This window comes from Mus caroli, chromosome 7 (genome assembly GCF_900094665.2).
Source record: "Mus caroli chromosome 7, CAROLI_EIJ_v1.1, whole genome shotgun sequence".
Classification (NCBI taxonomy): domain Eukaryota; kingdom Metazoa; phylum Chordata; class Mammalia; order Rodentia; family Muridae; genus Mus; species Mus caroli.
This window is the reverse complement of record NC_034576.1, coordinates 26,739,322-26,752,418: the sequence shown is the minus strand read 5'-3', so window position 1 is coordinate 26,752,418 and position 13,097 is coordinate 26,739,322. Positions and strand designations below refer to the sequence as shown.

Genomic DNA, 13,097 nt, shown 5'->3' with positions numbered 1-13,097 from the left:
TTTGAACTTTTGCTGGGCTCGGTAGAACTCCTGCTTATTGTTCAACAAAATCACCATCACTGACACTGTATTGCAAGTTCTGCCTTAGGGAGGGCTCATTATGTTCAATTCATAACTACTCAAGAAAGAGGTGGTGAAGCTGACCGCCAACCTCACTTCAGCCAGACCCCAAAGATGCCATGGTCCCCTACGGGCCTCTCAATTGAGACTGGAAGAGGGACGGTAACTTTCACAAGATCACACAGCAAGGCACAGTATCGTACACTTAGAGCCACTCCTGCTCAGCAGTCAAACCAATGTCTCAAGGCCTTATTCCCACTCTCCTGACCCCCTGGCCCAGCCCCCAGCCTGCCCTGACTCACCAGACCCCGGGGAGCGGCAGAGGAAACACAGGTACCCCCACATGCCTCTGTCACCCACAAGGCCGCTGCCTCAGATGCTCTCAGCTCTCTGAGCAGAGGCCTAGAGCTGGGGCCAGGCTGAGGCTGGGGGATTACCCCCAAAGCTATAGTCAGCAGCTTCTGCTCTATTGTCCTGGATGGCCAGGACCAAGGGCTGCACGCCGGCCCCTCACACTGGCTTGGGTGGCCTCTCTGTGGACCCTCCTGTCACCCCATATTGAGGGATCTGAACCTCTGCTGAGGGTATGGGGTCAGGGACAGGGTGGCAGGATCCTAACATGCTGGGGCCGCCCCCTTCCTCTGTGAAATGCCCCCTGCCCACTCTGAGCCACCAGGGAAGGCTGGAATGCGCTGAGCTCCGGGAAATGCCTTCCAGCTCTGGCAGGCACCAAGCAATAGGGTGTGGCCAGGACATAGCCAGCACCATCCTGGAAATGAGGGGGGTGGCTGCTGCTGAGCATAAGACCCTACCTAACTACACCACTCTATCACGTACGTACTCAGAGAAACACTGTGTATTTATTCAGTGGTGCATTTATTCATCCAAGAAGCGGTCACAGTGGTGGAGACCTACGGTCCCAGCATTTAGAAGGTGAAGGCAAGGAGGTCTGGAGTTCGAGATCATCTTCAGCTATATTCCAAGTTTCAGGTCAGCCTAGGCTACATGAGACCTTGTCTCCAAAACCTCAACAACGAACAAAAAAATGAAAGAAATTAGGACATGACCTCCCTTCCATTGCTCAAAAATGGAGCTTCCCCCCGCCCCAAAACCCCCGCCGACCACTATGGCTTCAAACTCAGATCCTCATCTGCCTTTGCTTCTAGTGCTGGAAATAAAGCCATTGGCCATCACACTCAGATTTATCACTTTCCTTACGGTTGTTTGCTTTCTTTTTGGTTTTTCAAGACAGGGTTTTAAGCCTGGGGGTAGTGGCACATGCCTTTATTTATTTACCTATTTTTAAAGATTTGTTTATTTGTTTTATGGAAGTACACTGTAACTGTCTTCAGATACACCAGAAGAGGACGTCAGATCCCATTACAGATGGTTGTGAGCCACCATGTAGTTGTTGGGAATTGAACTCAGGACCTCTGGAAAAGCAGTCGGTGCTCTTAACTGCTGAGCCATCTCTCCAACCCAGCACATTCCTTTAATCTCAGCACGCAGGAGGCACAGGCAGGTAGATCTCTGTGAGTTCGAGGCCAACCTGCTCTACAGAGCTTTTGGGGTCAGGATGAGGTAGGAAGTTCAAGACAAGGTTTCTCTGTATAGCCCTGGCTGTCCTTGAACTCACTCTGTAGACCAGGCTGTCCTTGAACTCACTCTGTAGACCAGGCTGGCCTCAGAGTTCCAGCTGCCTCTGCCTCCCAAGTGGTGAAATTAAATGTGTGCTAAACCTCCCAGCCACCTCAAGATTTTTGGTTTTTGTTTGTTTTTGTTTTAAGATTTTAATTATGGGCTGGAGAGATGGCTCAGCGGTTTAGAGCATTGACTGCTCTTCCAGAGGTCCTGAGTTCAATTTCCAGCAACCACATGGTGGCTCACAACCATCTGTAATGGAATCTGACGCCTTCTTCTGGTGTGTCTGAAAAGAGTGATAGTGTACGCATATGTATAAAATAAATAAATAAATAAATAAATAAATAAATAAATCTTTAAAAAATATTTTATTTATTATTCTGCCTGCATGTATGCCTGCAGGGCAGAAAAGGACATCGGACCCGTTACAGATGGTTATGAGCCACCATGTGGTGGCTGGGAATTGAACTCAGGACCTCTGGAAGAGCAGTCAATGCTCTTAACCTCTGAGCCATCTCTCCAGCTTCCCCCCCTCCATGTTTTTAAAGATGTGTATTTATTATTATTGTATGTACTCTGTGGGGTGTATGTGTGTGTGCGCGCACGCGCGCATGCACTACAATGTTCATGGACAAGGCAAAGTACAACATTCAGAAGTCGGTTCTCTTCTGCTGCAGACCTGAGGGCCCCGACTCAGGCCGTCAGGTCAGGCTCACCGGTAGGGTAGGTGGCTTTACTTGCTGAACCATCCCAGCAGAACATCCTTTCTCAGTCTCAGACAAAGGCACTTAGTTTCTCTTAGTGTGTAAGCTGGCCTTGAAATCAAGATCCTCCTGTCTCTGCCTCTCAAGTTCTGGGGTGACAGGCAAGGGTGTGCAACACTTCAACACTTTGCCTGCCTCCAACCTGCATGATAATGAGGATGGAATCTAGGCCCTTAAACATGACAGGCAGGTGGTAATCTACCACTGAGCCTTCAGCCCTTCTCTCACTGGGGGATTCTAGGCAGGGGCTCCACTGCTGAGCCACACCCCAGCCCCTCACTGGGGGATTCTAGGTATAGGCTCTACCACTGAGCCACGCCCCCAGCCCCTCACTGGGAGATTCTAGGCAGGGGCTCCACTGCTGAGCCCCACTTCTTTTTTTTGGTTTTTTTGTTTGTTTGTTTGTTTGTTTTGTTTTTTTTTTTTTTTCGAGACAGGGGACAGGGTTTCTCAGTATAGCCCTGGCTGTCCTGGAACTCACTCTGTAGACCAGGCTAGCCTCGAACTCAGAAATCCGCCTGCCTCTGCCTCCCAAGTGCTGGGATTAAAGGTGTGCACCACCAGGGCCCGGCTTGAGCTCCACTTCTAATCCTTGGCATTCTGTCTTTAACTAATAGAAATTATGCTAATGGTGAGTCCACTCAATCATCTTATAGTTCTAGCACTGCAGAGACTGGGGCAGTCAAGTCACTTGGCCAAGTCTAGGGGTTAGACACCAATCTGGGCAATAGAGCAAGATTCTAGCTCAACAAATGACTAAATAAATAAATAAATAAATAAGACAAAGCAAGCTACAACAAAAAGATTTGGTGCTTGGACCAGCAAGATGGCTCAGCAGGTAAAGACTGTGACTTTGTTTTGATTCCCAGGATCCATAGGATCCACAGGATCCATAGGGTTGAAGGCAAGAATCATTTCAAGTTGTCCTCTGACATCCACATATGCACCTTGACACATATACACCCTCCCGAATAAATAAGTAAATGCCCCTGAATAAAAAGACTTAGTGGCAGCTATCATTTTTGTTATTGGTTTGTTTTTTTTTTTTTGAGATAGGGTCTCTGTTAGCTTAGGCTTTCCTAGAATTCACTATGTAGCCCAGGCTAGCCTCAAGACCACAGCAATCCTCCTGCTTAGGCCTTCAAAGTGCAAATTCTGCAACTACAACCATGAGCCACCATATCCAGATGTTTATCTGTGTCTGAGTGAGGGCTTTGCTGTGTAGCTCAGGCTGACTTTGACCTTGTGACCCTTTTGTCTCAGCCTCCTGAGCCCTGGGATTGTTGTGTTGGTAACTGTCAGTCCATCTGTCCTACAGTGGTCTGAATCTGTCCCTGGCTTGCTGTGACTTCTGAATGATGCCTTTGTGTCTGTCTAGATCATGGTCCTTCATGTCTGTCCTTATTCCATGCCTGTTTCCTCTGTTCTTGTCTGTCCAGCTCCGTGTCTTCCTCTCTCTCTCTTTTGTTTTCCATGCCCTACAGGGGTGTGGTCATGGGAAGCTGAGTTTATGGGGGTGGCACCAGCCCAGGCCACCTCCATAAACACAGGACGTCCGGTGGAACGGAAGGGATGTGGTGAGATAGAAGTGGCCCTCTTGGGACTACCCTCTCCTGACCCAACCTGAGCCATCCGTCGGACCCTTACCTTCCCATGACTCTCTTTAGAGTTCAGTCTCAGGGGCCCAATGCCTTTCCTTGGTTTTCATAGCCTCCTTCACACATGGTGTCTCTTCATGGGCTCAGCACCAACCCTAGACCTACGTCTGGTACTTACTCTTCCTACAGTCTCCTAGTATCACCATCCTACAGCTGGCCCCATGGGTGTCCTTGCTGTCCCTTTGTCACCCTCCCCTCCCTATGCCTGCTCCACTCCTCCCTAGGGCCTCTACCCTAGGCTGCTGTGAACTCATATCCCATGTCCACTTGTAGCTGGCAGCATCCAATAAGGAAATTATTGGCTCCCTGCCACTTTCACAGTAAAGTTCCTGCTTGTGCCGGTGTGCCTGGCCCCTGTCTCTCTCTCTTCCTAGTTTCATTGAATTGGTGGCTTCCCTTCCTCATTCTAGCCAAACCCAGCTGCTTAGAGACTCCTGAAAACGTTAAGGTCCATTGTCTCAGCACTTACAAACGTGGCTCCCTTTCTCTCTAGAGCAGTAACCCTCTAACTATTCCAATTTACAGAGAACTGGATGGCTCAGCAAGGCTAGATCACTTAGCCCCAGAGTGGCAGGCAGAGTTGGGGTTTAAACCCAGGTGGGAACCAGGTCTAGTGGTGCAGGACTGTAATTCCAACTGGTTGAGAGGCTGAGGCAGGAGGATTAAGAGTTCAATGGCAGCCGAGACTACAAAGACTATTGCATGTCTCAAGATAAAAGGTAAAATAGGGCATGATGACAGCCACCATTAATTTTAGCACTCGGGAGGCAGAGGCAGGCAGATCTCTGAGTTTGAGGTCAGCCTGGTCTACAGAGTGAGTTTTAGGATATCAGGGGCTACACAGAGAAAGCCTGTCTCAAAAAGTGGGGAGGAGGGCATGGGAGGCTGAGAGTATGGCTCAGTGGTACAGTGTTATTTCGAGCATGTACAAAGCCCTAGGTTAGGCTTCTAACACCACAATCAACAGATTAATAAGCAGACCTAAGAGATCCAGCTTTTAATCACCTCCTGTCTTTCCTGCACTTTGGTTGAAACTCATCACTTCGACAATGTCTGTGCCATCGTTACATTTCCCCTGCTGGCTGGTGCTCCCTGTTTTTTCCCTGGCCCCAGTGCCTCTTACCTATAGCTGCCCAGACTGCGTTGCATGCTGTGCATTGCATGCTGTGCATGTGCTCAGTTTTTAAGAGGCATGTCCCAGATACCACGCATTTACATCTCTGCCGATGAAGGTCAAGTGCCAAAAGGAAAAAGCTCAAGTTCTGTACAAAAGGCACTGTGTCAGTACCGTCATCCTGGGGCCTTTATGATATGCTTGTATCTAAGGTCCCATCCCTTTCTCCAGACATCTGAGCTCAGGATGCCTGTGTGGACTCTGGTACAGCTGATGCCCAGGTTCTACTCCAGAAGGACACGCCTCCTCAGCCAGCAGATTCCAGGGCCCACTGCATTCCAAGCTAAGTGCCAGCCTTGGCTGGTGCTGTGGCTTCTTTTCAGGCAGCCTTTGTGTATTCAGGCTATGACACCCCAGGGCAGCTCCCCTCTACAGGCATTCGCCACCAACATAAACTGTCTTCAGCCACCTTTTCCTCCCTCTTTATTTCAGTAGTTAGGAACACCTGCTGTGTACCTGACCCTGTGTGAAAGGTACATCTTAGCGGGAGGCTGAGGCAGGTGGACTGACATGAGTTCAAGGTCTGTCTAGACTCCATTATGGACACCCTGTTCAAAAAGCAAACAGCCACCTGTGGTGGCACACAGCTTTAATGCCAGCATTCTGGAGACAGAGACAGGTAAAGCACTATGAATTCAAGGCCATCCTTAGGGAGTTTCAGGACAATCAGGAATACCAAAAAACAAAACAAAACACCAACCCCCCCAAAACAACCAACCAAATAAACAAAGAAAAAACAACCACCCAAACAAACAACCCAACAACAACAACAAAGCATAATTAATACCTGGGCTAGTGGGGCACAAAGCAATAACAAGGCCAGCCTGGGCTACATAATAAATTCAAGGCCAGCCTGCTGGTGTACGTAGTGAAAGCATGTCTCAAAAACCACAGTTGCACATGCCTGTAATTCCAGCTTGTAAGGAAGTAAAGGCAGAAGGATCAGGAGTTCAAAGCCAGCCTCCACTACAGAGTGAGCTAGAGGCCAGCCTAGGATACAGAAGCATCCTCTAAGAAAATAAAAAGCGAGAGGCCCGGCACCAGACTGATCACGGTTACATCGTAGTTTCCTAACCAGTCACAAGGGGGCGCCGCAGAGCTCAGCCCGGGCTCCTTAGGTCTCAGCCTCAGCTAGGGGCCGTCGATGTCCTGTGGCCTAGGCACAGGAGTCTCCAAGAGGGTTTGGGTTCAGGAGCCTGGAGGGTCCTTAACTTGGCACCAGCTAGCCTGAAGCCATGCCCATCTGCTTCTCTCGGTGGCCCGCCTCAGTCACTTCCAGAAATGGGCACAGCTTCCTCTGTTCCTCCAGGAAACCAAGCTCCGCCTACCCCTTCCAGGCCCCTGGGGCTGCGAGCAGCTCCCGCCTCTCCAGCCCCACCCCGTCCGCAGTCTTGGAGCTTCCGGCCCCTGGGGAGGCCCAGGAGTGGCCCTCCCGTGTCACAGTCCCCAGATTCAGGGCCCATCCTGCCCTTTGGGTGGCAGTCCAGCCCCCCCCCAGCCCCGCCCCGGCTCCTCCCTCCCTGCCCTCCCCACCATCCTTCCGCTCTCAGGGCCCTGCCCTGCCCTGCCCCCACGGCCGCCAGGAAGGACGCAGCCTGGGTCCCGTGCCAGGGCTGTGAGTGTGCGGCCCCTCCCAGCCAGGCCAGGAATGCAGCTGGACCGCGGGGGCGGCCGCAGACACCCGGCTCCGGCCAGGCCCAATGCTCCGCTCAGGCAGGCAGGTGGCCCCGGCTTGCCCGGACCTGGATAGTTTCTAGATGGAAAGCCAGCTGCCTGCCCCTGAAGGTCCTGCCTTCTCTCCACTAAACTTAGTGGTTTTATTTTGGGAGACCTCCTGAAAGCTCCCACCCTTTGCTCAAAGATATCTCATACCGGGAGTGCAATTTATTCCACTATAACCGTGGGAGTGTCACGGGATTACAAGTTTGATGTTATTTTATCCTTGATCGGCACGGATGCAAAGAAGCACACACACTTAGTATTTCCCAAAGCTGGTTTTAATTTCAAAAAATTATGAGGTCTCTTCCCACACTGGGGATAATGGGATGGGATAGCCCAAACTATTATCCCAGTTCAACCCCAGCCTGGCCCAAACACCATTACTGTCACTGGGTCCTGTCATTTCACCAGTCGGGGCTCATTTCCAACTCCCTCACTGGTCAAGACAGGTGGATGGATGTGAATTTCCCAGGACTCAGTACTGTCTCTCCAAAGTGACCCCGGCTCTCCTCTGTGAGGGGACGCCACCTGTGTCGTGTCAAAGTGGATTGGTGTAACCACCAGGCTCAACTCAGATCCAAGTCATTCCTCCCTGGGTCTTAAGGGTCAGCGCCCAGGCCCTGGTGGCCTTTCCAGTGCCTGTGTGCCTACTAGTACATCCATGAGGTAGTCCAGCTCAGCCTCATCCAACTCTGGAGTTTCCTCCTTGGCTGGGCCATTCTCAGGGCCAGGCTTGAGACCCTCAGAGGCTGGTAACCAAAGTTCACTGTCATACATGGAGGTATCAATGTCCTCAAACAGGCCCTCCAGTCCATCGTCCAGCAGACAGCCAGTGGCCGGGCCTAGCAAGTCCAAGGCACCCAGGTTGGGTGAGATCCCCCCGACTGAGCGGCCTGGAGGCCCCTCATCTGCTTGGGGTTGGGGGGCCTGGTTCAGGTCCTCAATGTGGTTGAGGTCTTCCAGGAGGCTGGCCATGGAGGCTGAGAGGCCAGCATCTGAGCTAGCCAGAAGGCTGTCTGCCACAGAGGGGGCTGGGGGCTGGATGGGCTCAGGTGGCAGGACAGTTGTAGGTTCCATGGACGCCTGGATGCGCCTCAGTGTGTTCACCACAAGCACCAGGTGCCGGAGGTCCGGCTCGCTCTGCCGCAGGCTGTGGTGGAGCTTGACCACTGAGAGGTCAAAGAGAGAGCTAGAAGCCACTGTCGGTGGGGTCTGTGCCACTGCCGGGTGGCTCGGATCCAACCAGCACGAGTCCACGGAGAGGGCTTCCATCGTCTCCTCCTCCTCCCGCTTGCGCTTCAGACCTTTGCTCAGCATCCTCTGCAGGGAGGAAGGAGCCATTCAGTTATGGGAAGCCAATACTCAGTTCACACCCAGCTCTGACAACTGCTGTCAGTGGGATCCTGCCCAGTCAATTAACCCCCAGGTCTAGGTTTTCTAAGCAAATTCTTATGTTTCTAATGTGACAGGGTACCGGGTAACTCAGGCTGACCCCAAATGTGCTATGTAGCCAGCTTCTGCTCTTCCCTTCTTCCCCTTCCCAGTGCTGGGATCACAGGTGTGTGCCACCATACTTGGTGTATTTGATGCTGGGGATGGAACTTCCTGGGTCTCCTGCATGGAAGGCAAACATTCTACCAACTGAGTTATATCCCCAGCTCCCTCAGTGAACTTCTGAGATACAGACAGCATCTGTTATAAGTTGCTACTACAGATTAGATTAAAAGAACAAAAAGCCCTTGCAACATGGTCATTAGTACTTGAAATTTTACTTTTATTTTAAATTTTTGTGTTTGTGTGTGTGTGTGTGTGTGTGTGCACATGAGAGTGCAGGTGTCCAGAGAAGCCAGCTGCTGGAATCCCTGGAGCTGGTTTTAAAGTAACTGCAAACCATCAGATGTGAGTCCTGGGAACTGAAATCAGGTCCTTTGTAGGAACAGCAAGCTCTAAAACCACATAACTAGTTCTTATTTATAAGCACTTTTTGGTTTTGCTCTTTTGAGACAGGGCCCCACACTGTATGTAGTCCAGGCTGACCAGCCATTCCAGGCAATCCTCCTGTCTCAGTCTCCCAAGGGTTAGGATTACAGGTGTGTTCCATTCCTTGATTACAAATGCATCCATCTTACACAGTTCAATACAGAGAATCTGCTATGCATGGAACTCTATGGTCAAATGTACAGAAAGTGGTAGGAAGATGCCATCCTGGGAGGTAGTCAAGGCAGGTTTTTCTAAGAAAGATAAGTACATTGAAACTGAGTCCTGATGTTTGCAGTGTTGGCTATGGAGAAGCAGGGCCAGGCTTTCCTGAAAGAGCCAAAGGAAGACGGAGAGAGAGGTAAACCTGAACTGGGGAGTTAAAAAAAAAAAAAAAAAAAAGGCCACCACACACTAGGAGCAGGCGCATAGAGTGACACAGTAGGAGTCCCGGTGGGGGTGGGGAGCAGGCAGGAGGAGGCGCGGGCAGGAATAGGAGGCTTGGATTTTCAGAGTGTCAGGACAGAGTCATGGAGGGTCTAGGCAGGAAGATGAATGGTGACGTTAGTTGGCAAGGTCTCTGGAGGATCCCCGGTAGCTGTTGCCTGGGGAAAGATTGGTGGCGGGGCAGCATCGTGTGTGTGTGTGTGTGTGTGTGTGTGTGTGTGTGTGTGTAGGTTTGGAGATAGAAGTGGGCCTGAATGCCTGCCTTCCGACTGCTGTACTCACTGGGATGCTGACCGCTTGAGTTTAAAGCCTAAGCTGTTAGTAGTCACTCAAGGAAGTAAGGGTCCCGAACTTATTGAGGAAAGAGAGAGACAAGGGAAACCCTGAAGGGCCGCGGGAGTAAGTCATTGACAGAAGTTTGAAAATCGGTACTTTCTTCCAAGAGGACTAGAGTTTGGAGCCCCTAGCCTAATCTAACGGGGGCATAAAGGCCGCAGGGTCTCAGTCCCGGAGACGCTGCCTAGACCTAGCAAGACACTAAAAATCCAGTCTTTGCCCTTTTCGCTGAAGACCCGGGAGCCGGGAACCGCAGGAATTCAGCCCCCACCCCGACTCCGCCCCCCTGAGTCCCGGCGCCCCCTAGCGGTACTCCGACCTGGGCTCCCCCGGGGACTCCGGCCCCAGTGACCCCGGGATCCTTTGGATTCCCCAGGGTCCCGCCTGTCCCTCCCGGGCCACAGCGAGCCGCGACCCCCGCGGGCCGCTCAGTGAGCCCGGCCTTCCCTCGCTTCCGGAAGGCAGCGGAGGCGGCTCCTCCCGGAGCGGCGGCGGCGGGGGCGGGTGAGTCACGCAGCCGGAGCCAGGGAGCCGGCGCCTCCGCCCCCTTCTCGGGCTCGGACGTGATTCACCCAGCCCGGCCCGGGCGGGCGACACATACAGGCCCTGGGCGCTCGATCCCGGTCAGCCCCGGCGACCATCTACCTAGCTGAGGTATCGAACACCCTAAAGAACCCGGCCCCCCGTACCCCAGTCTTTCCCCACCAGGCCCCTTCATTTACATACACAGATCACTCGCGGCCAATCAGAACGAAGAGGGAGCCACACGCAGCCAATCAGGAAGCGGCTGCCGTAGCATCGCTAGCTCGTTCTGCTCCAGCAACCGACACCTGGGACGGTAGGCGCAGTTCTGACTCCGGCGCACGACTCCAGACACTCGACTATCCCTAGTTCCCGCCCACTCGCGTGGCAGCCCCGCCCTGCAGCTCAGGGATCGGCTCTCGTCGGTGGCGGTGGGCGGAGCCTGAGCGAGGCCGTTCCAGAGGGAGGGGGGAGGTTGTCCCTAAAGCGCATGCCCAGGCGGACTGCCTGAGCGAAGGGACAGCTCTGGTAGCGATTTCCCTTGTGGGGCGATGACAGGTAGGGGTTTTGTACTTTAAAAAGTACAGGCCTGTCACTTCATGTGTTATTTTAGAAAACTGTATGACTTCTGGAAGAGGACCTACTTCTTGAGAGTTACAAAATTAACAGTTTTCTCAGTAGGGCTTAGGATACTGGACTCAATACAGTGAGACAACTGGATTCTGCTGTGATTAAAGACGGGAGTAAGGGGGGTGGGGAGACTACGGAACGACACCGGAGTCACGTCCTGGGCATCAGTTCCGGAGGAGCTGTGTGACTCTGGGCAGCAGTTTAAGTCCCTGAAAATAATTTCCTGCGGGGCGTGGTTGTTCACACCCATAACCCCAGTATGGGAAAACTAAAGTATGGGGGATTGCTTTGAGTTTGCAGCCGGACTACTTAGTGGATTTCAATCCAACCTGGACCTTAGAGTGAGATCCTGTCTTAAAACAAAACAAAACAAACAAACAAACAAACAAACAAACACCAAGCAAACAAACCCAACGAACTTTTTTTTTTTTTTTTTGCGACAGTTTCACTAAGTTGTCCAAGTTAGCCTGGAAACAGCAATCATCCCTCCTCAGCCTATCAGAGACTGGAAGCAGAGACTTATTCCACACCTAATACTCTTTTTGTTTGTATGTTTGTTTGTTTGGTTGGTTAGTTGGATTTTAGTTTAGTTTTTGTGCATGTGTATGTTTTTGTTTGTCTCTTTGTCTTGGTTTTGGGTTTTCGTTTTTTGAGACAGGGTTTTTCTGGGCAACAGCCATGACTGTCCTGTAACTCAATCTATAGACCAGGCGACCTCTAACTCAGAGATTCACCAACCTCTGCCTCCTGAGAGCTGCGATTAAAGGCCTGCGCTCCACACCTGGCCTTCAGCAATTCTTAAAATATGCCTGGAAAGGTACACTTTAGTGAAAGAGTGCTTGCCTCACACTCCAGTGTGTTAAGCACCTGCACTTGGTTACAGCACTGAAAAATAAAATAAAATAAAATAAAATAAAATAGCCTGATGAGTTACTAAGAGTAGAACATTAAGGGCTGGAGAGGCGGCTCAGTGGCTAAGAGTACTTGTTGCTCTTGCAGAGGACCAGGCTCGGTTTCTGGCTTAGGTTCAGTTCAGCACCCACATGGCAGCTCATGACTGCCTACAACTGTAGTTTTAGGAGATCCAACACCCTATTCTGACTTTCTCAGGCACTGGATACACATAATACATAAACAGCCAAGCAAGCACAAACACAAATCCAAACAGTAGAATGCTGGGCTGAGGAGGTGGCTCAGTGGGTAAAGACACCTGTGCTGCTAAGTGACAAACTGAGTTCTGTCTCCAGGGCTACAGAGAAACCGTGTGTGGAGAAACAAACAAACAAACAAACAAACAATCAACAAAGAGCTAGTCTGTGAAGCTGGAGAGGTGGTCAAACTGTTAGACTACTGTCTGCTCTTCCAGAAGACATGGGTTTGATTCCTAGCACCTACATAGGAGTCCCAACGATAATCTATAATTCTAGATGCCCTAGTCTGGCTTTTGTGGGTTCCAGGCACATATGTGGTACATAGGCAGACATGTAGGTAAAACACCCATGTATACAAAGTAAGATAAATCTTTTAGAAGAGCTATTATGTAACCAATAAAGGTTCAATCACTATCCTCTATTTAACTTTTTTTTTTTTTCTGAGATAGGGTTTCTCTGTGTAGCCCTGGCTGTCCTGGAACTCACTCTGTAGACCAGGCTGGCCTGGAACTCAGAAATCCGCCTGCCTCTGCCTCCCAAGTGCTGGGATTAAAGGCGTGAGCCACCACTGCCTGGCCCTATTTAACTATTTTTATTTTATGTGCATTGGTGTTTTGCCTGCATGTATGTCTATCTATGTGAGGGTTTCAGAAACCCTGGAACAGGAATTAAGGACAGGTGTGAACTGACCCCAGGTCTTCTGGAAGAGCAGTCAGAGCTCTTAACCAGCAAGCCATCTCTTCAATCCTTAAGCATTATCTTTCTTTAGAAAACAAACTAAACTGGGTGTGGTGGCGAATATCTTTAATCCCAGCCTTTGGGAAGCAGAGATATGCAGATTTCTGTGAGTTCAAGGACAGCCTGGTCTTCAGAGTTAGTTGCAGTACAACACAGAGAAACTCGGTCTTAAAAATAAATAAATGAAATAAAAATAAAAAAGAGAATAGTAAGCCGGGCGTGGTGGCGCATGCCTTTAATCCCAGCACTTGGGAGGCAGAGGCAGGCGGATTTCTGAGTT

The 13,097-nt window shown here is 50.9% G+C and overlaps 1 protein-coding gene and 1 long non-coding RNA gene across 2 annotated transcripts in view; one reads left to right on the top strand and one right to left on the bottom strand.

Moving 5' to 3' along the window:
* Positions 1–7,276: 7,276 nt before the first annotated feature.
* Positions 7,277–10,671, bottom strand: Sertad1 (SERTA domain containing 1). Its single transcript, XM_021168145.1, has 2 exons — positions 10,503–10,671; positions 7,277–8,336 (listed from the first exon to the last, which is right to left on the bottom strand). The coding sequence occupies exon 2, from the start codon at positions 8,331–8,333 to the stop codon at positions 7,623–7,625; it is 711 nt and encodes a 236-aa protein (XP_021023804.1). The 5' UTR covers positions 8,334–8,336; positions 10,503–10,671; the 3' UTR covers positions 7,277–7,622.
* A 122-nt stretch (positions 10,672–10,793) lies between these two features.
* The window catches only part of LOC110297264, a 4,732-nt gene continuing 2,428 nt past the window's right edge, over positions 10,794–13,097 (top strand). Inside the window, exon 1 of the long non-coding RNA XR_002378260.2 lies at positions 10,794–10,856. This is a non-coding gene — a long non-coding RNA (uncharacterized LOC110297264). The remainder of the gene's footprint in view (positions 10,857–13,097) is intronic.

Bases quoted from the DNA above. Each gene is read 5' to 3' on its own strand.
- Sertad1 (XM_021168145.1), bottom strand. From the start codon at position 8,333: ATGCTGAGCAAAGGTCTGAAGCGCAAGCGGGAGGAGGAGGAGACGATG.